The following is a 25,383-nucleotide window of genomic DNA, read 5'->3' as shown; positions in this document are numbered from 1 at the left end:
GCCTCAATTTTGACTATTTTCAATTTCGGGGAGGACCCAAAGATCATCCAAAAATTTTTATTAAACTACTACATAGGCAGGTCTATCATACCAAAATGTAAACTAGAGACATAGAGGAAGTCAAAAATACCAAAATTGTTTGGTCCCTTTAAGTGATACCAAAAAAAAAAAACCAAAACATTTTTTTTCTTCCTTCACAATTTTACAATGTAAATTGCAGAATCTGTCTTGAGAGATTAGAATCCCACTGACTGGTCTGGACATCTGCACATTCATACACGCACACGCACACACGCACACTGTGATTGTGATCAAAATGGGGCAAAATGTGCAAATGACATCGCAGAAATAACAGACATATACCAAACTGTACAGTGAAGTAGTTATTTTCAATCTTTAGTCAAGCGATATAAGTACTTTAGTAAAACCTGTGTTGGTGTTCCACAGATGTACAGGGGCTGAGAAAGACTGTGAATCAAGTTCTGACATTTGTAAGTGTGTGTGAATCTACATACATTCCACTGTTCCCGTGTTGTGAGTGTATATTAACCTCAGTGACTTATCTCCTCCTATTATCCTACGTCTGCGACGCTGGTTATTGAGTCTCAGACCGCAGGTCCGCATGGCCACAGCAGCATCTCCCACAGGATCCAGGGTGTAGTCACAGATGACACCTGCATCCTCACTGTGGCGACAGTCATGGCTATCCTGACCCACAGCCGAACACTGTCCTAAGGACATCTCAGCACCCAAGCATCGAACATTGTCCAGGTGGATGGGACCTTGACCCTCACCAAAGTATGCCATGGATCGAGCTTTAGCCACACCCCTGAAGGGTCAGCACACAAAGACAAACAGCATCATGATTAATTGTTCCTTTTTTTCTAAAAATTCCCAGTACATTTATTTTATTTTGTCTGCCGTCCACTGTTAGTACTGTGACTGAACAAACCTTAAAGCTACAGTTGGTAACTTTTAGAAAAATATCTTGTCACATTTGCTGAAAGTGTCACTGTATTCACATATGAGACAAATAATCTGGAAAAAAAAATTCATATTACTCTGCCTACTCTATTGCCTTACAGTGGTTCTGATGGTTTTGCTGCATGTGAGGGAAAAGAACCAATCAGAACCGAGGTCTCTCACGCAGCTGTCAATCATGTCAACTACTGTGCATGAACTGCAGTCAAACTGTTAAACTAGGCAGCAAAGATCAAATATGAAACAAGATTCTGTTACTGCATTGCCTATTTCTGTCATCAAATGTTTTCAGAAAGATATCTTAGTGACTGTTTAGTTGGAAAATGAGAAAGTTGCTGCGGCCAGTGGGCAGTGCTTAGTACTTTGGTCGACTGTGTCCAAAATGGCAGCCAGGTCACAAACTTTCTCATTTTCTAGCTAAACAGTCACTAAAATATGTTTCTGAAAAGATCTGGGGAGAGAAATAGGCAATACAGTGACAGAATCTTGATTCATATTTGATCTACCTAGTTTTTTCAGTTTTACCACACTTCAAGTGCAATGATTGACGTGATTGACAGCTGTGTGAGACTTCTGGAGTCTGATTGGTTGGTTTCAGTGCGCATGGTAGATTCTAGTGAATGCCAATAGAAGCAGGAGGAAGAGGAGAAAGGACAAGATATTTTTCACAGAATATCTATCTCAAGTACTTCTTTTAGAATAAAGTTCAACAAACATGAAAAAAATATTTTCATAAATGAGACTGTTAGGTAAGTGTAGCTTTGATGCAACAAATCAAACCTGTTTTTTCATAAATAAATTTGATTATATCAGCTTTGATAATACCCCTTTGAGGTTCAAACCAGTTGGTTTTTGAAACAAGTCACTGTTAAATGTCACCTAAATTAAAGTGTTCATTTACTAAAGTGACTGAGCAATGTATAGCGGCTAAGCCTAAAGTTTAAGCCACTAAGGGGCAACATAGACAGGCTAATGACTAACTGACACACTCGCCTGACCTAACCGACTGCTGTTCATCAGGGGAAAACAAAGACTTCTACTTGTCTTTGATGTTTAACTTATTTCTCACTGCTGTAGTCTTCAGTGAAAAACATGCAAGCATCCATGAATCTGTGTATATAAACCATTTAAAGGAATAATATTTCACTATTACAATCAGCAGCATACACCTGGCTTGACATGGCCCGGTGCTGCCGTAAAAAAACATGACCTGAATGAATGGTTCCTACCTCTATACACATATACAGATGGCCATGACAGTACAGTGACCCCTACAGGACAAATTAGCATCCCACATACATTTTACACCAGGGATGGTTCCTATAGAATGTTTCTTCTCTGTGACAAGCTTCTGTGTTCGTGTCTGTTGATCTGCAGGCGGACCATGAGGGAAAGGTAGGGGATCAACAAAGTCATTAGGACTAATATTCTGGGACAATGAATGTTTGAACCAGGGGCGATTGCTCTGAGACAACAAGGGAGGCTGAACTTCCCCTAAAATTTCATAGAAGAAATTGTCAAATATGCACTATTGAATTTAACATTAAAATAAGAATTTACAATGCATTAAACATGCGCTAGGATGCTTTTAACATCATGACTATGATGTTCAAACGTCAGCTGTTTATCGCCAGTTTTCAAACGCGACCTCCCTGTCATACATTCTCGTGTCAGCACGGTGGATGTGGAGCCTCCAGACAACACTGAGCAGGTTTTTTCCATGCAGCAAAGAAAAGACGCTCATTGGATAAATGCAACAAAATCGTCACTTCCAGGGAGGCTCCGCTTCCCTGGGACCTAATGGAGCAGTAGGCGGGAGAGGACACTCGGTGTATGAATGATGATTGGAGGAATTGTCTAAAAGGCTGAACCCCTTTGTGATTGACAGCTTATCGCATTTTGAGCTCAGTCCCATTTGGATTTTTCTAATGAGAGTCTTCTGACAGAGTGCCGTCGGGAGTTCCTTATTTCCATAAGCGATATAGCTCATTTTGACCGTTAAACCCATCTGAAAATCTTTGAGGTGTGTTTTGCTGTGGTCCTATGGCATGAGTGTGGTTGAAAAACAGCTTCAATTAAATGTTCCTTTTATAAGATACTGCCTCGCTACAATATGACAGATTTTATGGTGTAAACTTAAAGTGAGCTTTCCCTGTTTGAAAGACCAGCAGCCACCACTGGTTTGAACCAATTTTTATGGCAATCCATAAAACTGCCAAGACCTTCTGAGACATTTATAATGTACAACATCAAACCAAAAATGTCAACCTGTTGGTGGCACTAATGAAAAGTCAGTTGATCACAGTAGTCAATAGGTTTCATCCTCCATTCATCCATGAATATCCATTCCACAGCCATCAATACAGCACTTGTCAAGATATTTTATTCTGGGCCAAACGGGTGAACTGACCAACCAATGAACTGTCCTTGCCATCATCAGAGTCAAGCTGTAGCTGTAGCTACACACATTTATGTCCCCAAAAGGATCAAATCACTATTTCTTTTAGGCAGGATCAAAATCAACGATCTTATCATTCTTTTTCATGTTGGTTTTTAAGACGATTTTGCAAGGTACTGAACAATACAATCAAACTAATTTCCCTGTTTAAAAATGATAGCTTTACAAGGTAACAAAACCTACAAGAAAAGGAATAACAGATTATTAAGGCTAAAGTACCTTTTCAAATAGATTTTAATCAAGTCTGCAATTCTAAAATTACGAACTTTCCACAGGAATCTTGACATGGTTTAGACTTGTATTGTACATTAAGAGACTTCTGCATAACTCCCAAAATGAACATTGGTTTCAAAAGGTAAAAAACACTTGAGTAAAGTTCACCCTCACTACCTAACATTAAGAAATCTAACATTTGGTAGGAATTGTAACAGTCAGGTAGCTTATTAGACACAGATCCTCAGCAGTCTATTCACACTGTTTTTGAGGTAGCAGTATGAAACATTCGGTTTGATTCCGGGTGTGGGAGCCCTTCTGTGCAGGGTTTGCATGTTCTCCTCGTATCAGCGTGGGTTTTCTCCGGGTACTCCGGCTTTCTCCCACAGACCAAAGACAGGCATGATTGGGGATAGGTTAACTGGTGATTCTAAATTGTACGTAGGTGTGAATGTGAGTGTGAATGGCTGTCTGTCTCTACATGTCAGCCCTGCGATAGTCTGGCGACCCTCAAGAGGATAAGCGGTTAGAAAATGGATGGATGGATTGTTTTGGAAAATCCAAATCAGTTCCATATTACAGATGTAGAATTTTTTCTAGTGACCAACTCCTCTGTGTTGTCAGCTATGCCGCTACGTTTCCAAATACAAAGGAGGAGGGGCTACCGGATGTGTGTATGAGCCATAGAACTGCAACTGATAGAACGTTCACTGTAGCATGATACTAACAATCTCTCTGTAAAGCAGATTGTGGAGACATTTTAATTGTTCACAGTCTAATATTGTCATATCGCCCACGACTAGGATGAACCCTTTTGATTCTGGACACTGCATGAGCTTTTCACTAGCTGTCTTAGGTAAAAATATCAAAGAAGGTGTAATCATACTCACATGAATCCCATCTGTCTGCAAACTACAGCTGCATTGACATCATTCCAGCCATCATCACACACACTTCCCCACTGGCCGTTAATGAAGACCTCCACTCTACCCTCTTTCCTGCTCTCTCCAGCAACCAAACGCACCAGAGGGCCTGCATTACAGGGAAAACGTGCCATTATAGTCATTATCACAGTTATTCATGCCCTGAGGTTTTCAGAAGCCTTTACAAGGGTTATACACAAATGTAATGACTGGAAAACTACTCTCAATAGCCAACAATGTGTGTACTTACCAATAGAGGGCAAAAGGTCTGGTATCTCATTGGTATCACCTCTCCTCTCACAGCGGACACCTACATCCTCACTGTGAGAGCAGTCATGTTGGCCCCACTCAGAGTGGGAGCAAGCCAGTAAACTGGCCTCTGTTCCTCGACACTGCACCTCGTCCAGAAGGATAAGCCCTCGACCTTCTTCATACACCCCGTCAGGAGCCACCTCTGCATGGCCCCTGTAAACAAGGCAAGATGGCAGAACATAGAGCCCATCATGAACACTCGTTCATTCATGTATTCATTGATCAGAGACATGCAACCATGTCAGTGTTTCCTACAGACTTAATTAGATAGTTTGCGGAGCGTTAATGTGGTACAAATACTTTCTTTGTTCATGAAGTTCAATGACACTGTATAATTCTCAGGTTTATCTGTGCAATGTATGAACTATACTGTAGAAACACTGTATGTGCCACTGCAAGTTTTGTGTAAACTGAGTGTGTTTGTGTTTTCATTGTAACCAACCTCTTCTGGCTGATTTGAGTTTGGTGAAATTATTTGACTGAAGTCGGCTGGTAAACAGATATTTAATCATCAAATCAGTCAGATGTGTTGATTGTGATGTTGATGTTGATGTTGGTTGGTTGGTCTGTCTGTCTGTCTGTCTGTCTGTCTGTCTGTCTGTCTGTCTGTCTGTCTCTCAAAAATACACTTTGAAATGTTCAGGCAACCGAACTTCTGCCAAAGTATTTAAAGCAATTCTCCAAACGCCATTGACGTAATGGGCAATTTAACATTTAAAGCAATGAACACTTTCATAATCCCAAGATTATCTCTGTCAATTTAGGTCAACAAATGACCTTTCTTCAGACACCATCTATAGACCAAAAACTACCAGCTTTGTACACAATATATATAAAATATGAAAAAACAGGCAATTTACTGTGTAATTATGGGTGGATATCTTAAATGTTTCCTAATTTCCCTGACTTCTCTCTTATTGTTAGTCTGAAGCCCGATACACACTGTGCGATTTGGGCTGTCCCAGACGAAAGATGACCGATGTGAAAGAAATGTGGTGTTATCTTTGGTTGTGGCTCTTAAACAGGGGTCCCCGTTAAAGTTTTTTTGGGGGGGGAGTTTTTCCTTATCCGCTGTGAGGGTCCAAAGGACAGAGGGATGTCGTATGCTGTAAAGCCCTCTGTGGAAAATTGTTATTTGTGATATTGGGCTTTATAAATAAGATTGATTGATTGATTGATTGATTGATTGATTGAAAGGTTCAAGAATGGCCGTTGTCACGGTCCTGAGATCAAAGACAGTCTGGGATAAAATTCTGACAGTGTCATAAATTTGGGATGACCATCTCACTGTGTGACTGCTGTTACCACCTACGTCTACTAATCAACCAAAAGAAATGCAGCATGAAATGGCACACCGGCGCCAAACCCAAACAAACAGACAGATAGCAGCTTGCAATGGAGGCAAAACAAGCTAAAAGAAATGTATAGGATCCCAGCAAAGAGGAAAACCTTGTTGAGTTGTGGCAGCAGAACCCTTGCCTGTATGATGTGTCCTCCAGCTCTTACCATGATTGTGTAAAGAAGAACGAAGTATGAAAGGAAACAGCTGTGGAGTTGCAGCTGCCAGGTGAGCAGCCTAGCAGCTAGCAAACACACACCCAGACACACTGCAGTATATAGTGCCTACAAAACTTTAGGTTATTTAATAATGTGGCCCTCTATGTTGTGCTTCACAGTTGGAGAAATAATAACCCATGCAGCATCCTTGCACACTCAGTATGGAAAGCTACTGCATTTTACGTCATAGGAGGGTTTAGTTACTCCCACACACACACAAAGTCACTGCAAAATATCTCTGTATATTTTGCCTTAAATAAACACCTTAACAAACATCTTACATGGAAGGCATACACAAACATAAAATCAGGCAAATGAGAAGCATGGTCAGACAAGAAGGAGGAGAAATCTATGTTCAACTGTTGTAATTCTGTGGCCTTTCATTCCGTCCCAGTCTTACACTACCATTTCCACTTACACAACAGATATTTTATTAATGTTATAGACAGATATCCTTGACGTTTGCTGAACACATTCATGCTTCCCAGAGGAAGAACTGTTTTAAATCTAGCTTGCCAAGCTCTTGATTTATAATTGGATCGATGTTCCAGCCCTACCAATTATCATGAACTCTAGTTCAGTCAGACAACTCTGGATTGAATTTAACATTTATACTGAGCATAAATATTGCATACTGAAGCAGAGCATGAATAGTTTTAGCATGGCTGAAGCAAGTTTGGCGTCGGGCTCTATCTCAATTTATTCATTCCCTGAAAATGATCTGTATGACAGACATTACAGGGAATGAATAGCAGACCCCCAGCTGGGGATCCTAGAAATAGAGCCCACAGGTGGATGCTGGGGAGGTGGTGGGATTTGAGAAGCTTCATAAGCAGCACACAGCAGTGGCGGCAGCAGCAGCAGCAGCAGCAGCGAGAGCAACAGAACCCAGCAGGATCAGCAGCAGCAGAGCAGCAGAGCAGCATGTGCATGCAGCAGCAGAGTAGCAAGGAATGATCAGGTAAGCACGGGAGGTTTAAACAGCCCGCCCTATCAGCTGAGGAGAGCATGTGGCTGATCAGCTGATCAGGATTGCGCACTTGAGTTGTCTGCCTGAATTAGCTCCGCAGGCTTCGCATCATATAGTGACCCAAAGAATGAGCTCAAGCAGACAAGAAGAATAGATTTTCTTGCATGGTTGTCACCTTAGAATTCTAAAGTTCTATCTGACATTTTTGTCAAAACTGAGCTATTCATATATTCTTATTCTGTGAAAACTTAATAACATTGTGTGAGGTGTTTTTTTTTTTAAAGTTATTTAGAAAACAAAAAGGTTCATATCATTTATGTTATTTGGAATGCAAAACTTTGAAGCTCAGTATATCAAAACCGCTCAGAATGCAGGTAGAACCTTTATTATTTTAAGGTGGCGCGGTGTCTGATACCTCTTACCTCTTTTCCACCAAAATTTGCGCAGGTATGCAGTTTTTATTTTAAATGTGGTAAAATCTGTTAAAAGTAGACAGTGAAATGCTTTGCTATTACCAGCAGAGCAGTCACGCACACTATCGCCGACTGCAGTGGGTGAATGTGTTACAGGTTCTGCTGCAGGCAATCGAGTGCCTTTCTGTTTTTTTAACAGATTGGTAAACAGTAGAAAGCAGCATAGAGGCCAGTGAAAGAGTTACAATAGTCCCTTCTTTTTTATAACTTACTTATTCAGTCTCTCTGTAAAACTTAGTGCAGAATGAATTTTGAACAATGTTAGAGCACTGCTTGTACAGAGACGGACAGTATATATGCCGGCCCGTCACTGCATTGCGCCCCACAAAGGGGCTAAAATTAGTGTGTCCACAAGGTTGTCATTTTGTCATCACTGTCAATCAGAGCTGAAGCCCATAAATACCTGTGACTACTGCAGAGTAATTTGTCCCGGGAGTCAATGCCGATTACAACCTTTCCCAATAAACAAAAAAGCCAGATGTTAGTAGGTTTGATGTGAAAGGGGCTTTACGGTCAGGTGAGGGGCTCAGATGGACTCGGTAGCTAGAAAGGAAGCAGGAAGGAGTAGAACTGCTGCACCTTTGCACTGAAAAGAGCCGGTTCAGGTAGTTTGGGCATTGATCAGGAGGCTTCATGGACCACTGTCTGGGGAGGTATTCCAGGCACATCCAACTCTGAGGAAATCCCTTTGTAGACCCACCCTGAACATGCTGGAGGGTTTTGACTGTATGTCAGGAAAAGTCTTGGAATCCCTCAGAATAAACTGAAGGACATGGCTGGGCAGAAGGGCACCTGGACTACCTTACTTAGGCCCCGATCACACAGAAAGCGTTTTACAGGATGCAAAATGGTGTATCACAGTGCCTTTTAAAAAAAACAAAAAACATCACCTTCTTACCCTAATCTTCCAGTAATTAGTAGCTATTTACTAAAATGGACAGGCAGAGGGTACTTGCTCTAGCTCTAGTTGAGGGTGAGAGGCTGTCAGCAAATAGTTTGTCAGGCACAGAGAAACAGAGATCTGTGTGGGTACATGATACGCTAAAAAAAGATGGTGGATCACGGAGAGTACCACCAGTTAGTGGAGCTTCGCTTCCATAAAGGCCGTTTCCAGGTGTATTTTCGGATGACTTGGCAACAGTTTGAAAACCTGCTGTCTAGCCTAGCATGACAAAATGAACACAACCTACAGGGAGTCCATTGGTTATGCCAAGCGACTGAGCATCACCAGATTCTCCTCCATTGTTTACCAACTGTATACTTGTTGTTGTGACCATCACAGAAAGCCTGCCTCTCCAATCATCTGCTTTGATAATGGAAAAAAAAGAGGAGATGATGTGGGGCGCTTTATCCGCTCTGAATTGAAGATTTTTTAACTAGAGGAATTTCCAAGCGCTCCAGCAAAAACGGCAATTGCCTAGAGCGCAGAAATGCAAAAACAGCGAGCAAAAAGCTTAATTCTTATAAGAAATACTACAAAAAGCCGCCTCCAGCTGGTAAAATGCTTTCTGTGTGATCAGTGCCTTACCCTGCTGCGACCACAACCACAAACCAGCTTTAAAAAAAAATAGAGGGATTGGTAAGGTTCTGAGACTAGCAAAATTGTCAGTATGTTGTTCAACCTTCATGAGGAAAAAGAAAGGACTTTCAATTGCTTTACCAGGGAAAAGAAACTATTAGTGCTCTGAAAAATTTCATCCCTACTTTAGATTAATATAAAATCACAGGGTAGTACACAATCTCCTAAGGCACAGAGGTCTTTCATAATGACTCAGATGTAGTGATGCACTGACCTGAAGCCCAGTTGTCTACACACTACCTGGGCGTTGATCTCAGTCCAGTTGTCATCGCAAACAGTACCCCATTGTCCCTGGTGGTATATCTCCACACGACCCTCCCAGTGACTGTCTGCTCCCACCAGACGAACTGCACCGTCTGCTGCCAGACAAGGAAACACTAATTCTTAATTAGATCACATACTCTAGGAAGTGTATGGGGAATCTAATTTGTTTTAGTGCTGGTGTTAGTCATCTCTTTTAGTGCTGTTACGATCACAGTATGTCTGAGAGGATTCTCTGTTATCAAAATCAGGATATCTAAAAGTGCAAAGTCAGATGCAATTGAGCTTGCTGTAGACTTGTAAAAAAGTTTAACTACTCGGTGGGAGGGAGTCTTCAGCAGAATTGTTAACATACAGCAAGGAACGCACAGGCCTTCACTTTGTTCATTTTGAACAAAGAAGACAACTGATTTGAAAGAGGAGTGACGAGTCCGTCTACGCCAAACCAGCCATGTTCAGACCAAGTGGCAACCTCTGAAGCTGAAAAGTGAAGCCAACACACAAGTGCCGAAAACTGCAATTCCTCAAATAGCCACTTGTGGCTGGCTCCAAAAGCGAGTCAATCCCATAGACCCCCATGTTAAAATGCCCACTTTTACAGCAGAAATAAACATGTTTACAACCTGCTACAAAAAATGGTTTTAGTCTCTATGGCTAATTTCAACATTCTTGACAACTATAGGGGGAATGATTTTTGAAATAACATGCCTGAATAAATATGTCCCAAATATGGCCACCTCAGCTCACTTCTGGCTCCAAAATTCCAAAATGGCAACAGCCAAAATGCCAAAATCGAGTCCACAAATCTATGGGTGACGTCACAGTGGCTAAGTCCATTATTGTTATACAGTTATGCTGCGTTCCAGTCAACCTGTAACTCATGTTTTTACAACCTTCTACCCGTGAAAGTGCACTGGAACAGCAGTCAAACCCATAACTTACCACGCGTGAACTCGTACCAGATCAGTGCACTCCCAGTTACGCTTTCTGACGTCACACAGCCCTCTAAACCAATTACCTTACTCCTCTAAACAACAATGGCAGCCCCATGGATGTGGTGTTGATGCAGGTGATACACAGTGAGAAATAGACATAAAATAACCCTAATGTTAAGGCATTACTGGCAGTCGCTCTAACAGCTAGTTTCCAGTGCAAGAATAAATCAATACAAAATACGTTTCCAAACACACAGATAACGTAAAATAAAAAGTATAATAGCATCTGTGACCTTATGCGCCGTTTCTCCTCCTCCGTTTCACTCAAATGAGCAAGGAACTGGCCCCTTTGGTGACAGAAGTGATCATAAACAAACATAAACCCCACACGGTCCACCATGTTGCTTTGGGAGTTTGGGGTGACTTGCCTGGAACGCTATGAAGTCGTGAGTCGTGACTTGAAGTGGTGACTTACGGGCTCAGAAACTTGCCTGGAACGCAGCAAGACCAACAAGACTAAAATGGATTTAAACTTTTGCAATCAAATCTATGTCATAGCCGGAGGTGCACCTCCTCAGAAATGTAAAGTTTGTCGCGGCGATGCAGGCCTGTCTGTTTTTGTAAGCTGAGAACCATTTCCTCTGAGTAGAAACAGAGCTTTTCATTTCATTTTCATTTTGACAAATAAGAAACAACAAAATTGTGAAGACAATAAAGTCCCCACAAAAAAGAATTTTAAGTCTTTTGTGTAATTTATCCTGCTTCATATGGGTAGAGGAAATCTCTGCTAGTTGCTAGGCTCATTTATACAATGTAAAATGCCATAGGCTTGTGCTAATAATGTTAGCATGTTGTATTTGTTTGGAAAATGTGTCCAGCAAAAGACAAGTGTTTTGTCTGTGAATCCTGTGAGTTATAATTAAGCTGTTTGTGTACTTGTAATTGAAATTGTCGCTATCAAGCCATGTTTAACCTGTGTTTTGAATCAACTAAACTTCACAGAAATCCCAACGCCAACTAGTGTTTTGGAGGTGTGACTGCAGAGTGACACAGACACACCACCACACAAGTATAAATGCTCACAATGCCACATGCATAGGCTCTGCATAGAGCTGACACACAAGTATAAATGCTTGTAAAGAGTTTACAGTCATGCTAGTGGCTCTGTGAAGCTGTACTTAGGCACTCACACAGTGCTTTGAGCTATATGTTATGCTACAATGGCAACACAATTCTAAATTCAGTGTTTAGCAGGCATAATCTTTACCATGTTCACCAACTTAGTTTAGCATGTTAGCATGCTATTTAACATAAATTTCAACTGAAGCTGATGGGAATGTCATTAAGTTGCATGTATTTGGTTCTAAACCAAAGTACTGGACAAATGTTGACCTGATTATGGCACCAGAGGAAAGGTTAAGCGTTCTCCAAAGTTTTTACAGTTCAAAAAGAGGGAAAAATAAGCCTGTACTAAATTTCTCAGCAATCCATCCAAAGATTGTTGAGACATTTCACCCAAAACCAAAAATGTGAACCTTGTGGTTGTGCTTGAGGAAAAGTCAAGTGATCGCCTAAGTTGTAGGTACATCCTCTGAGGTTCATACATTTTGTGTTGAGATATTTTAAATTTCAAGTATTTCAAAGGGGTGGACGGACCAACCGAGTGACTAGTTGACAGACAAATATGAATTGAACCAACAAATAACATCCTGGAACTGCCAAGCCAGACACAAGGCTCAAAAATTCCCCCTCTGCTCAATCTGGGGAGGTTTATAAATGTTCAGCACATGTTGTCTCTTGCATAAAATAAAGAAAAGTCATACTTGTTTTGGTTCCTTCAGGAAGTAGAAGTCTCTTCCACCTCCACCAGGAAAAGCTGATTGTTAGTCAGTTTTCCAATTCTCTGCATGAGAATTTCCTGGGATATCAAGTCCAATTGCCTTTGACTTAGCACTTCTGGATATCACAGTGATACCTATTAGTAGAGGACAGCTTATATAACCACAGTAGAAATGTTGCAGTTTTTTCATTTGGCATAACATATTGGTTCAAAGGTCCAGTGTGTAGGATTTAGGGGAATATATTGGCAGAAATGGAATATAATAGAGTAAATATGTTTTCTTTAGTGTATAATCACCTGAAAATAAGAACTGCAATGTTATCGTTACCTTGGAATGACCCGTTTATATCTACATTGCCTATGGAGGTCTTCATAATTCACCTCCCACTGAAAACCCCTGGAACCTCTGGATCTTGAGTTATCAGAGAAAAAAGGTCAGCGCCCCCCCATTTCCAACATGCCAAACAGCATAGGAGAAACAATTACTTTTAACATTAAACTGTTTTATTAAGTGTTTTTACTGGTTTGAATCACTGGTCTGTTAGTTTGTTTGAATAGACCTCTGCAGATAATTCAGCTCCTGGAGTAAACCTCCGGATGAACAATGAACACTAAAAAAATTCTGAGCGGGAGAAGTTTCAGCTGGTTACAATGTGCAATCCTCACCTCTAGATGCCACTAAATCCCCGTAAATCTTACACATTGAAACATGAAATAAAACGTCAGTTGCTTCCCACAGGATTGATTACGGTGTCATCTAATATGGATGTGTGAGTTAGCGCGTCTTTCCTTCCTTGGCTCTGACCTGTGTGTGGGTTGCAGGACACCCCTGCATCTTTCATGTGATCACAATTGTGTTGCTCCCAGGGGTTATGAGGACACTCCTCCAAAGAGAGCTCATTGCCTGTACACTGAACCCCATCCAGGAAGATGGGACCATCACCCAGACCAAAGTGGGCTCCTGTCCACGCCTTGGCCACACCCCTGTCAGACAAAAAAACAAAAAAACTTTTATGTGTACAGTAGCACAAGGTCAGTTAGGCTGAAAAAAGTTTTTGAAAAATTTATATTTACATTAATCATGTAAGGGTGAGTGCCATTATGTGGGTCTAAATTTATTGTGTTTGTGCACTGCTGTCAGAGTAGATTTGTCACCAAATATTGACATTGACACATCAAAATAATTAGAATATAATTGTCTTTCTCTTTGGAGACAGGTAGAGTTTCAACATGCCTTGGTGCTTCTGTATAGCATTCATTCAGACTTTTACACTGAAAGGGTTTTAGATTCAGAGAGATGCCAATAGTTTGATCCAGACATTCTATGTAAAGCAGTAGCACAGCAATTGTTTTTACCCAAGGTTCAACTGTCGGCACACCACCTCAGCATCAGTGTCATCCCACTGATTATTGCAGACGGTTCCCCACTTGCCATCATGGTACACCTCGACACGGCCCTCAAAGTCCTCCAGGCCTCCCACCAGCCTTAAAGGGATGCCAGTGCCTGAGAAGCAAAAGGTAAAAGCCAATACTACCCTACACAATGTTTCTGGAAAGATTTCATATACTAGGTCTCTGCAGTGGTGGGCTTGTAATCTTAGCCCTGCATTGTAACAATCATCATCTTCACAGGCTCGATAGAGGCCCATGTTCCAGCTCTGTCACACACTGTATGTGTCACAGCAATAATGTATCCGCAACATATTTGTCATTACTTATCAATGATGTATTTGTTTATTTAATCCCATGTGACACCCTGGCCTCACCTTTAGGTTCGGCACAAACCATCCCTGCTTCATGGCCATGGTAACAGTCGCTGGTGACAAACTTCCTGCTACGGCATTCCAGTAGGGAATTCTCATTACCGCGGCAACCCAGACGTTCAAAGTGGAAGACGGAACCTGGGCCAAAGTAGGAATGCTGCAGGGCTGTACCGATCTCCCTGCATGGACAGCAAATACACAGACAGACTAACACATGCAGGCTCCTCCCCTCACAGCAAACATCATTTAAGGGCAGTGGAAATATTGCTTTCACGTATTCAAATGACAATTCTGATTGAAGCTACTTTGTCCACTCATACAAAGCTTAATGCAATCAGCAGCACTGCTTCCCAGAAAATACTGCTATTTTGAAAACATTAATGCTTCACACACATCTTCCCCCCAGCAGCACAGAAGACCCATACAATCAACACAGTTTCAAGGTGAAAACCCAAGATGAGTGTCACCAAATCAGTATCTGACCAAATGTCTCCCCTTCTGTTCATTATGTTCTTGCAGAACACACTGATGTCATAGCAAAGTTGACCTTTTACCTTTTGGATATAAAATGTAATCACTTCATCATTTTATCCTATTAGACATTTTTTGTCATAATTAGTGTATGAATTCTTGAATTATGGCCAAAAACATGTTTTGTGAGGTCACAGTGACCTTTGACCACCAAAGAGTCCAAGTGGACGTCCCTCATGACTTTCTTAAGATACAGCGTACAGACAGCCCAAAACATAATGCCTCTGGCCACTGCTATTGCTGGTGTGAAGGCTTAAAACAAACAGATAAAATTGGACAGTGGTTCACAACTGGTGCAGCCATGGGGTCCAGATTTGTCCTTAGTCATTAGTTCAAGGTCCACAATTACTAGCCCAGGCTACTATTTGCTTGAAACAATGAACTCAACAGGCTTATGCTTGGGACAGGTGTCTATATGGGACAGGCCTTTAATTTCTTTCACACAAAACTGTTGCTCAGAAAAGATGGGAAATAATATCGAGGAATGGACCCATATTCTGATATGACCAGACCTGTGATGACCTGTAGGCGATATTTTTGTGGGCGTGTTGCACCAAAACCTGTTTCTCCCCAGCAATATTTTTGCAAGCGCACCGTTGCTGTGGCACCGCCAAGAACGATTGTGATTGGTTGAAAGAAATAAAAAAGCCGGGGCGTTTTTTTCTCCAATCTTAAAGTGAGAGTCAGACCAGCCAGACCTTTCTTTTCTTGAGAAAGGTCTGGTGAGCGAGACTAGGTGGGGCCTGGTTATTGAGGGCTTTGTATGTTATGAGGAGGATTTTGAAGTTGAGTGTAGCATCTCCATACTGATAAATTTTTTAACATTTATATTTGTATTTTTAAATTAAAGCAGCTAACTAACGTTAGTTTTAGTGGGTAGCCAACAACCTGGTTTAATACAAGCAAAGAACTTCTATAAAAATTAACTGTTTGGCAACCAGACCAGGCGTCTAATGAGGCAGGAATTTATTTGTAAAAATGTGTAGCTACACCGAGCCAGTAAATGAAACTGGGTGTTTAACTGGGACCAAGCTTTTAATTTAAGTTTTATGGTATTCAGTATCATACTTGCATTTGGCCACTTCGCAAGCTAGTTTGCTGTCCGTTTGTCACTCTACAGGAAAGGAAGTCTACAGGAAATGGCACTTCGAAATGAAAGCTCTCTGGAATTCATTGTACCTCACCACCTCAACACAAGTGTTTTTAACAAACTTCGCATTCGCAGTTCATTCAGAATGGACCCGCGATCCACTTTTGGACCACGACCCACCAGTTGGGAACCAGTGAAGTAGGAACTGCAGTGGTAGCTGAAACAAGTCATGACTGGTGACCTCCACATACTACAAGCTATAAGCTCAACGGTGTATCACCCTTTCATTTATTAAGTTTTAAGCCTGGCGTGGGGCTAATCAATAAGCCTCAGATGGCTGGCCTTCTGTGTTACCCTGTTCTGGTTGTGATGACATCATTTCATTGGTTGATAGCACTTCTTCTTCTCCTTGTCTCCTTATTAGGGTAGAAACTGCTGCTGCACAATGGGTATATTAGTTATTTTATTCACTGTGACAAACTGTGCTGAGTGTGGTGAGCAGAGGGTTTGCAGTGGAGATGTCTGTGTTAGATGCGTGTTAATGAAAAGCAGAACATCACTTTTAATACCACTTCTTCAACTTGTTTTATGTTGTGTTCACTCTCACTAATTTCTGTAGGAGAAAACACAAGCAGTCCAAACTGAAAAATCCCAATTCTTGAAGTGGTATCTCCGTAGCTCTTCATTCCGAAATGTTTTGTTTTTTTTGTTGTTTTTTTTTCCTGAAGGTGCAGGTGGCATATGGCGTAGCTAGAGCGGCTACATGTATTGGCCTCTTTAGCAATGCCATAACCCCTGACTAATGTCACTAAGAAGTAATAACAGGGATTTTAGGCTCCATTCCATTCTGTTATTTTGCAAATAAAGCTGTCAGATAAATGTAATAAGTTAAAGGTACAGTGTTTCCCCCCTGAAATACATGAAGCAAAAAATGTAAGTATTTGTAGTTTCTGAACTGATACAATTCCTCCTGAAGGCCCTAATGTAGTGGCAGTGATTTAAAACTGCAACAAAATTGAAAGTTAGATTGGTTGTAGTCACCAGCAGATTCACTGGCTGTTCACAACCATGGTTTCATATAATTATGTCCACCTGTGTATTGTCATTAGAAACATGTCTGGCTCTGTGAGACTGTCCTCACCCCAGTCCGAGCTGTCTGCATATGACGCTAGCATCACGGTCGGTCCAGTGTGTGTCACATACTGCCCCCCACTGGCCATTTAGGTAGACCTCCAGACGACCACTGTTATCTGATGATCCCCCCACCAATCTGGCTGCACCTGTAGATGACACAAAAGTAACTCTGTTAGCAGGGGCATAAATATAGGCAGTGCAGGCAGCGTGGTTGCACTGGGGACTGTGTAGTGGGGAGGGCCCTTGCGAATGATTCAGACACCTGTGTTAATTCAAAGAACTTACATTAAATTCAAAATGGTGCCTATAGGCTGGTGCCTATATGTGCGTATATATATATATATATATATATATATATATATATATATATATGTGTGTGTGTGTGTGTACATGTACATGTACATACATACATACATAATTTTGTATTTTCTTTGATATTTTTGTCATATACAGGTATGATTGTTCTGTAACATAATTTCAAGTCTATATTTGATCATGTGACATGACGATACAATATGGTAGCTAGTTAAGAGGCTGAGCACATCTCCAAGTCCAGCGAACAGTCATGCCTTTTACACAGAAAAGCATCAGTAAGAAAGGACAAGAAACAGAGAGGATGAAAAAGTAGGAAAGCGAGTGAGCAAGGTATGGAGTAAGACGTCTTTTTCAGACCTCCTGCAGATTCTTCTTCCATATTTTCTATAAAAACAGCTACTTCAGCATCAAGACCAGCCCTAAAGCTCACCGAGGACACCAAAACTCAACGTATGTGGTCAGAATCGAGTTTGTATGGCAGAAAAGCTCCAAAAATACAAATACGGCAGTGATGCCAGTGTTCCGCGGCCAACAAGAAATACGAGGCAGCGCACACCTGATAGCCAAGCTCAAACCTCACCCACCCGCAGTGAAAGCCCAGGTGTGGCCTCTGAAGAAATGAAGGCAGACATTTTATCTTCCTTGAGAGGAGAAATCTCCGCAGTCATAAGGGAGGAACTTAAAAGCGCACTGGCGGAGGATTTTGACGCCCTCAAATTAGAACTGCAAGCGGTACGGTGCGAAATTAAAAACAACATGGCGGCAATTAGATCAGAAGTTGACCATATGATGGCGGACATTCGGGACGTGAAAGGCGGATTGTCGACATGGTCCGATGAGATGGCAACGCTACAAACCACGGTAACCAGCCTTCAAAGCCAGGTGACAACTTTAAAAGACCGATGCGAGGACATGGAGGGGAGAATGAGACGGGGTAATATCCGCATCGTTGGCATTGAGGAGCAGCCGGATTCCAGCTCCCCCAGAGCGGTCGCCAAAGTTATTAAAGAAGTCCTGCAGATGGACCGGGAGATAAAAATAGACCGCTCGCATCGCGTCCTCGCTCCCAGAAAACCAGGAGACCGTCCCCGGGTGATAATTGCAAAATTACACTACGATGGAGAGCCAGAGACACAGCCCCTCTTATCTATAGCGGGCACCGCATCGCCATATTCCCCGACTACACCTCCAGCCTTGCCAGAGACAGAGCCGCATTTACGGATGTACGAAAGGCGCTGCGAGGACGTCAAGGAGTCAGATACAGACTATTTTACCCGGCCAGGCTCCGGATTTCATACAGGGATGAGGACAAGGACTTTCTGGACCCCCAGAAGGCCATGGAGTATGTTCAAAAGTCAATTGTTCCAGCAACAGAGACTGAAGCCTGAGTAGGCCTATACTTTTCACCTGTAACATTACTGGTAACACACTAAGAAGAACTAATCAAGAAGAGTAACTTCTGTCTTTTCACACTATTGATTTGTTCATTACTCTAAGCTATTTCCTGGTAGAATCTCATATGGTGTCTCAAATAGGGTGAGCAGCGCTCCATACACCTTACCTGAACACTTATCATTATTGTTATTTTCTTTACATAAGAAACTACCTGTTCTAATATTTCAGAGTTCATATTGTTGTTAGTATTCCCTACTTATCACTATCTGTTTTACTAATATAGACCCACATTCATAAGAGAAGACAACATTCTTATTTAAATTGCAACGTGTGTAATACAGATGGCTAGTATTTTACCATGAGAAGCTGTTTGATTTGTATACATCTACTTATCTGCAGGAGCCTGAATGGCTAACACCTGATACCGTTTTTGTTTTTGTTTTTTTCTTTCCACCTGTAATTTTTCTCCTTATCATAGCACACTCAAACCACAGTCAAACTCAAACTAGACTGTGCACTTTTGCTGCTTGCCTTAGTGGCTAGGGACTAGGTCCCACTGTATTACTGTTAATGTTAGTTAATTATAGTTATACTACGTTTTGTGTTCTTCTTGTTCTGATCCTCCTGTTCCCCGAGGGTCCTGCGTTAAATGCAGAAACAACAATGTTATCATTCCTTTTCCCTATCCAGATTTCCTCTACTTTTATTGATGTTAAAAATTCTCAGTACAGCTGTAGTAAATATCTGTACTTATTCCACTCCTTCTGGTTTCAATATTGGGCTCCACTCCTCATAACTCACATGACAAAGTATACTACCCAAGCATGGATTGGTCGTTCCTGCTTGACATCTCCTTCCCCTAGACTGCAATATCAGGGAACTAAGACTTGAACTGTAAATTGTAAGTAATGGACACACTAAATATTATAAGCTATAATGTTAGGGGTCTTCATAATCCTGTTAAAAGGAAGAAAATTTTACACCAACTGAAACGAGTCAACTGTCAAATAGCGTTTCTACAGGAAACCCATTTATCTAACGTAGAACATGAAAAGCTAAGGAAATCCTGGGCAGACAAAATATATTATTCTTCACATCGATCAGGCAGGAAGAGGGGAGTCTCCATTCTTATACACAGACAAATAAATTTCACAGAAACATCGCTACAAAGAGATACTGAGGGGAGATATATCCTGGTTAACGGACTAATTGATGGCATAGAAGTGTCCCTCATAAATGTATATGCACCCAACGAAGATGATCCTAGTTTCATCACAACACGGTTTACTATGATATTACGATACAGCTCTGGTTTGTTATTGATAGGAGGAGATTTTAACTGTGTGTTGTCACAACTAATGGACCGACAACCTGCTTCTAAAGCTCCTGCATCCAGAATGAGTAAAGTACTTAAGTATCAATCCATAGAAGCAGGCCTTGTGGATGTATGGAGGAGTAAATTTCCAAGAAGTAGGAACCTCACCTTCTATTCAAGCACATACACCTCTTATTCAAGGATTGATCTTTTCTTTACACCTAAGGTAGAACTACATAGGATTGCAGACATTGAGATACTGCCTATTACCATCTCCGATCATGCACCTGTTTTATTAAAGTGGGACATAGGCCATAGACCAACATCTAAACAATGGAGACTTAACACATCCCTCCTTGATGACAAGATATTTACCTCCTTTGTCACAGCAGAGCTCAAGAGCTATTTGGATATCAATGCCTCACCTGAAATAACACCTCTTATACTGTGGGATTGTGCAAAAGCATACCTTAGAGGGCGCATTATCTCCTTTACATCTGCTAGAAAAAAGGAGAGGGATGCTAAACAACATGAATTAGAAGATAAAATAAAAGAACTAGAACATAAACACAAGCAATCTGCCTCGACTAGTCTCATAAAGGATTTAAATACAGCTCGCAGAGAACTCAATAGTCTTCTAACAGATAAGAATGAGGGAAACTTAAGATTCACTATCAAAGATACTATGAATATGGTAACAGGGCAAGTAGATTATTGGCATTTAGACTAAGGAAACGGCAATCATCTAATACAGTACAGAGAATAAAATCACAAGGTGCTTACGTCACAAAACCGGATAAAACAGCTAAATCCTTTGCAGAGTTTTACACATCCTTGTATAAGAATACAGATACTTGCTCTGATGATGTAAAAATCATAGAGTTCCTAAACCGTATAAAAATGACTGAACTGTCAGAAGCAACAGCTAAGGAGTTGGATGAGCCAATAGAAGAATGGGAGATTAAGCAGGTGATCTCAACACTCAAAAACAACAAAAGTCCCAGGCCAGATGGATATGTTAATGAATTGTAACTTTTAAAGATCGACTGTCTCCCCTGTTGTTAAAAGCATATCACTATGCATTAGAATCTAAAAATATGGCACCATCCTGGACAGAGGCAACCATTGTTGTAATACACAAAGAGGGTAAAGACCCCACTGAATGCCAGTCCTACAGACCAATATCGTTATTGAATACTGATCTGCGTATACTCTCAGCAATTTTAGCCAGACGAGTTAATCGGATAATTACCCAAATTATTCATCCTGATCAGACTGGATTTATCACTGGAAGATACTATGGGGATAATTTACGGCGCCTACTAAATATAATATCCCATCAAAAAGACCAGAAAGCAGAATCAATGATTTTATCTCTGGATGCTCAAAAGGCATTTGACCGGGTCTTGTGGCAATATTTATTTCTGACATTAAAGCGGTTTAAATTTAGTCCTACTTTTATAAATTGGATACAAACATTATACTCATCTCCACAGGCGGTTATCAAGGTTAATGGGTATAGATCAGAGAGGTTTACATTGGAACGAGGATGCAGACAAGGCTGCTCTCTATCACCCCTGCTGTTCGCCATTAGCATCGAACCGCTGGCCCAGCTTATCAGAGACAGTGATAATATAAAAGGAATTGTTATAAATAAAGAAGAGCACAAAATATCATTATATGCGGACGATGTATTACTTTACCTGACAAAACCAACATCAACAATACCACGCTTAAAGGAATTCATTTCACAGTATGGTTATTATTCAGGATACAAGGTAAATGTGGACAAAACAGAGGTTATGGAGGTCAGCGGCAGGATTTCAGAAGGTACAAAACTTCAGAGTGGATTCAAATGGTGTAAAGAGGGTATTAAATATCTTGGCATATATATTCCCCCCTCTTTACATAATTTGTATGAAGCTAACTATGGTAAAATGATTCGGAGCATTACTAATGATTTGGAACGATGGGTTGTGCTTCCCCTCTCCTTGATCCGTCGTGTTGAAAGTATCCATATGAATGTTCTTCCAAGGCTGCTTTATTTATTTCAGATGTTACCTGTAGAAATTCCAAACTCAACTTTTGATAAGTTAGATAAAATAATTTCACATTTCATATGGCAAAAAAAGCGCCCTAGAATTAGACTTAAAACCTTACAGTTGTCTAAACTAGATGGCGGCCTTAAGCTTCCAAACCTAAAATATTACTTCTGGGCTGCACAAATGAAGCCTTTAATAGCATGGATTCAGAACGACACATATACTAGATGGCTTAACATTGAACAAAGTATGTGCCCAGAGCCCATGCAAATTCTACCCTTTCTAGATACACCCATGAAAGAATTGGCAGATTGGACTAAGATTACTCTTAAAATCTGGAAAAAGATACAATCAGCTTTTGGCCTACCCAAGATAATTTCATCGTTAACAAGTATTGGATTTAGGAAGACCTTTACACCTAACAACCTTGATACTGGTTTTAGAAAATGGTCAGACCATAGACTGGTTTATCTGCGGCAGTTATTTAATGGTGGAAATCTTAAGACATTTGAACAATTGAAAAATGACTTTAATCTCCCAAGGACAGATTTCTTTAGATATTTACAATTAAGAACTTTCCTGACGACACACAAGGAATGGACAAAACTTATAAAATCTACCCCCACAGAAGAGTTCTTAATAGAAATACAAACAGGGAATAGAGATAAGAAAATAATTAGCAAATTATACCATATATTTTTGTCTATGAATCTACACAACTCCCTACAGATAAAGCAGAGATGGGAAGCGGAAATGAACAAGGTTATATCACAGGATACCTGGAGGCAAGTGTGCACTGAGGCACACCTAGCTACAAATTCTAATAAAAGGAGGGAATTTAAGTGGAAAATAATTACTAGATTTTTTAGGACACCAGAAATAGTAGCCAAGATGGGCCCAGCTCATTCAAGTTCATGTTGGAGGAACTGTGGAGCATATATTGCTACCCACACTCATATATTCTGGTCCTGTCCTAAATTAGGTGCTTATTGGAGAGAGGTATTTGATGCCCTTGAAGTGGTTTTCCAACAAGATATTTCACGGTGGCCCAATAATGCCTACAGTGGCATTATTGGGAGTGATTCCTGAAGGACTGGAGGGACGGGCCAAGAAATATTTGTTGAATATATTGCTCACAGCTGCATTAAAGAGTATAACCATTAGATGGCTGAAACCAGATCCACCATGGATATATGGATCCAAAAAGTATGGGATCTTTATCATTCATTCATTCATTCATCTTCTAACCGCTTCATCCTCTTGAGGGTCGTGGGGGGGCTGGAGCCTATCCCAGCTGACATCGGGCGAGAGGCAGGGTACACCTGGACAGGTCGCCAGACTATCGCAGGGCTGACACATAGAGACAAACAACCATTCACACTCACATTCACACCTATGGACAATTTAGAGTTATCAATTAACCTAGTCCCCAATCTGCATGTCTTTGGACTGTGGGAGGAAGCCGGAGTGCCCGGAGAGAACCCACGCTGACACGGGGAGAACATGCAAACTCCGCACAGAAGGGCTCCCACGCCCGGGATCGAACTGGCAACCCTCTTGCTGTGAGGCGAGAGTGCTAACCACCACACCACCGTGCCGCCCGGGGATCTTTATTAAATGGAGCAAATTACATACTCATTAAGACTCCAAAGATCCATTTTTGCTGTTCGATGGAGCTCTGTTATCCCTTTGTTAATGCAATGAGAATTGCTGCTTGACCCCTCTGTTTGACTTTTGCTCCATACTGCATCCCCCCTTTTCCCTTCTTTTTTTTTTTTTTTTTACTTGTTTGTTTCCTTGCTGTGATGGTTACTGTTGTCTCTTTGTCCCCCCCTCTCTCTTTACTCTATGCGTCTTGGAGTGGACATTTAATATTTTAAGCATCTGACTAACACTTGAAAATGTATAACTGTATTTGGATACAGCTGGAAAGGAAGATAATTGTATGGATATATATTGTACTGTTGTTGACAAAATAAATAAAAATTGAATTAAAAAAAAAAAAAAAAAGTAGCAAAGCTCCCTAAATTGGATTCTTTTGGCTTTTTTATAAACAGTTGCCAGTGGTGTGCATGTGTGCTTTATAACCAGTAACTGGCATGCACCAGGACCCATCACAATAGTATGCACTGGGGCCTGTGGTAACTACCTTACGTCTCTGCCTGTTAGAATACATAGCGTACATGCAAAATACATACATACAAAAAAATTAAGATTTTTTTTTTTTTATGTGGTACCTTAAATAATGAGTGCATTGATCATTGGTGTGCTGGCTGAAATGGCAGTGGATTGTATCTGGCAGCTGTGACTGAACAAGAACACAATATAGCCATGCCAAGAGGAAACTGTGAGCCATCGCTCTTAAAGGGGTGGTAGTTCGGACTTTTTGAGGTGGGACTGTATGGGGTAATAATCCATTGTCAGTATATTACATACAGTAGATGTCAGTCAGCACGCCCCCAGTTTGGTGAATAAGGATCGAGTCCAACACAGAAGCTAAGCAATGTGCTGCTGTGGAGGGGTCAGCAACAAAATGCATTTTTGCCACCTAAAAAAATTAATGTCAGTTCAAGTATACGCTATATTGAGATAATTTTCACTGCTTTACCTTAATGTCAAACAGCCTGTTTCAACAAATAGGTAGTTAACAGCTTTAGCTCCCCATCTATGCTCTCGTGAAAACCACCTGACTCCATTAACAAAAACAATAATTTTAGCACACTGAACACAAATGCTGGTATACCGCTGGGCGGCAGTAGCTCATGCCATAGGGACTTGGACTTGGGAACCGGAGTTCACCTCCTGGGCCCTGCCGAGGTGTCCTTGATCAAGGCATCGAACCCCCAAACCACTCGGGGTGCTTGACCAAGGGCAGCCCCCTCACTTTAACATCTCTCCACTTTGTGCATGTATAGGTCCTGTTTGTGCATGTGTGTGTCTTTCGGACCTGTGTGTTAATAACAAAAGAGTGAAAAAATTGAATTTCCCCTCAGGGGGTTTAGTAAAGTATATAAAATAAAATACATAAATAAATCAATTAGTTAGTGTTTGCTGTTGTGTGACTTTGGTGAATTTAAATTAACCCTTTTAGATGCCAAAGTCACACAATAACACAAGCTAACTATCTGATCAAGGCAGTAGCCATGTTTCTATCAGCCTGTTTAAATGCGCAACTAGAAGTATCACATTAGAAAATTATGATGGAAACACCAAAATTCAAATTAAAATCCCCTGAATCGCACAAACTAAAATACCCTCGCTTTAGCCGGGTTTTGGTTGATTCGAAAAAATGTTGA

General features: G+C 41.0%; 1 protein-coding gene across 1 annotated transcript in view; it reads right to left on the bottom strand.

Annotated features, from left to right (window-relative positions):
* Positions 1-25,383, bottom strand: part of si:ch211-51a6.2 (neurotrypsin) — a 52,201-nt gene that overhangs the window by 15,240 nt on the left and 11,578 nt on the right. The window contains exons 4-11 of the mRNA XM_049601183.1: positions 17,028-17,166; positions 14,269-14,444; positions 13,859-14,006; positions 13,308-13,486; positions 9,681-9,822; positions 4,826-5,040; positions 4,543-4,684; positions 551-829 (exon numbers count right to left, since the gene is read on the bottom strand). Of these exons, the coding sequence (XP_049457140.1) occupies positions 551-829; positions 4,543-4,684; positions 4,826-5,040; positions 9,681-9,822; positions 13,308-13,486; positions 13,859-14,006; positions 14,269-14,444; positions 17,028-17,166 (1,420 nt within the window). The remainder of the gene's footprint in view (positions 1-550; positions 830-4,542; positions 4,685-4,825; positions 5,041-9,680; positions 9,823-13,307; positions 13,487-13,858; positions 14,007-14,268; positions 14,445-17,027; positions 17,167-25,383) is intronic.

Source organism: Epinephelus fuscoguttatus, linkage group LG16, assembly GCF_011397635.1.
Source record: "Epinephelus fuscoguttatus linkage group LG16, E.fuscoguttatus.final_Chr_v1".
NCBI lineage: Eukaryota > Metazoa > Chordata > Actinopteri > Perciformes > Serranidae > Epinephelus > Epinephelus fuscoguttatus.
The sequence above is the reverse complement of the archived record's forward strand: the minus strand, read 5'-3'. Positions and strand labels throughout refer to the sequence as shown.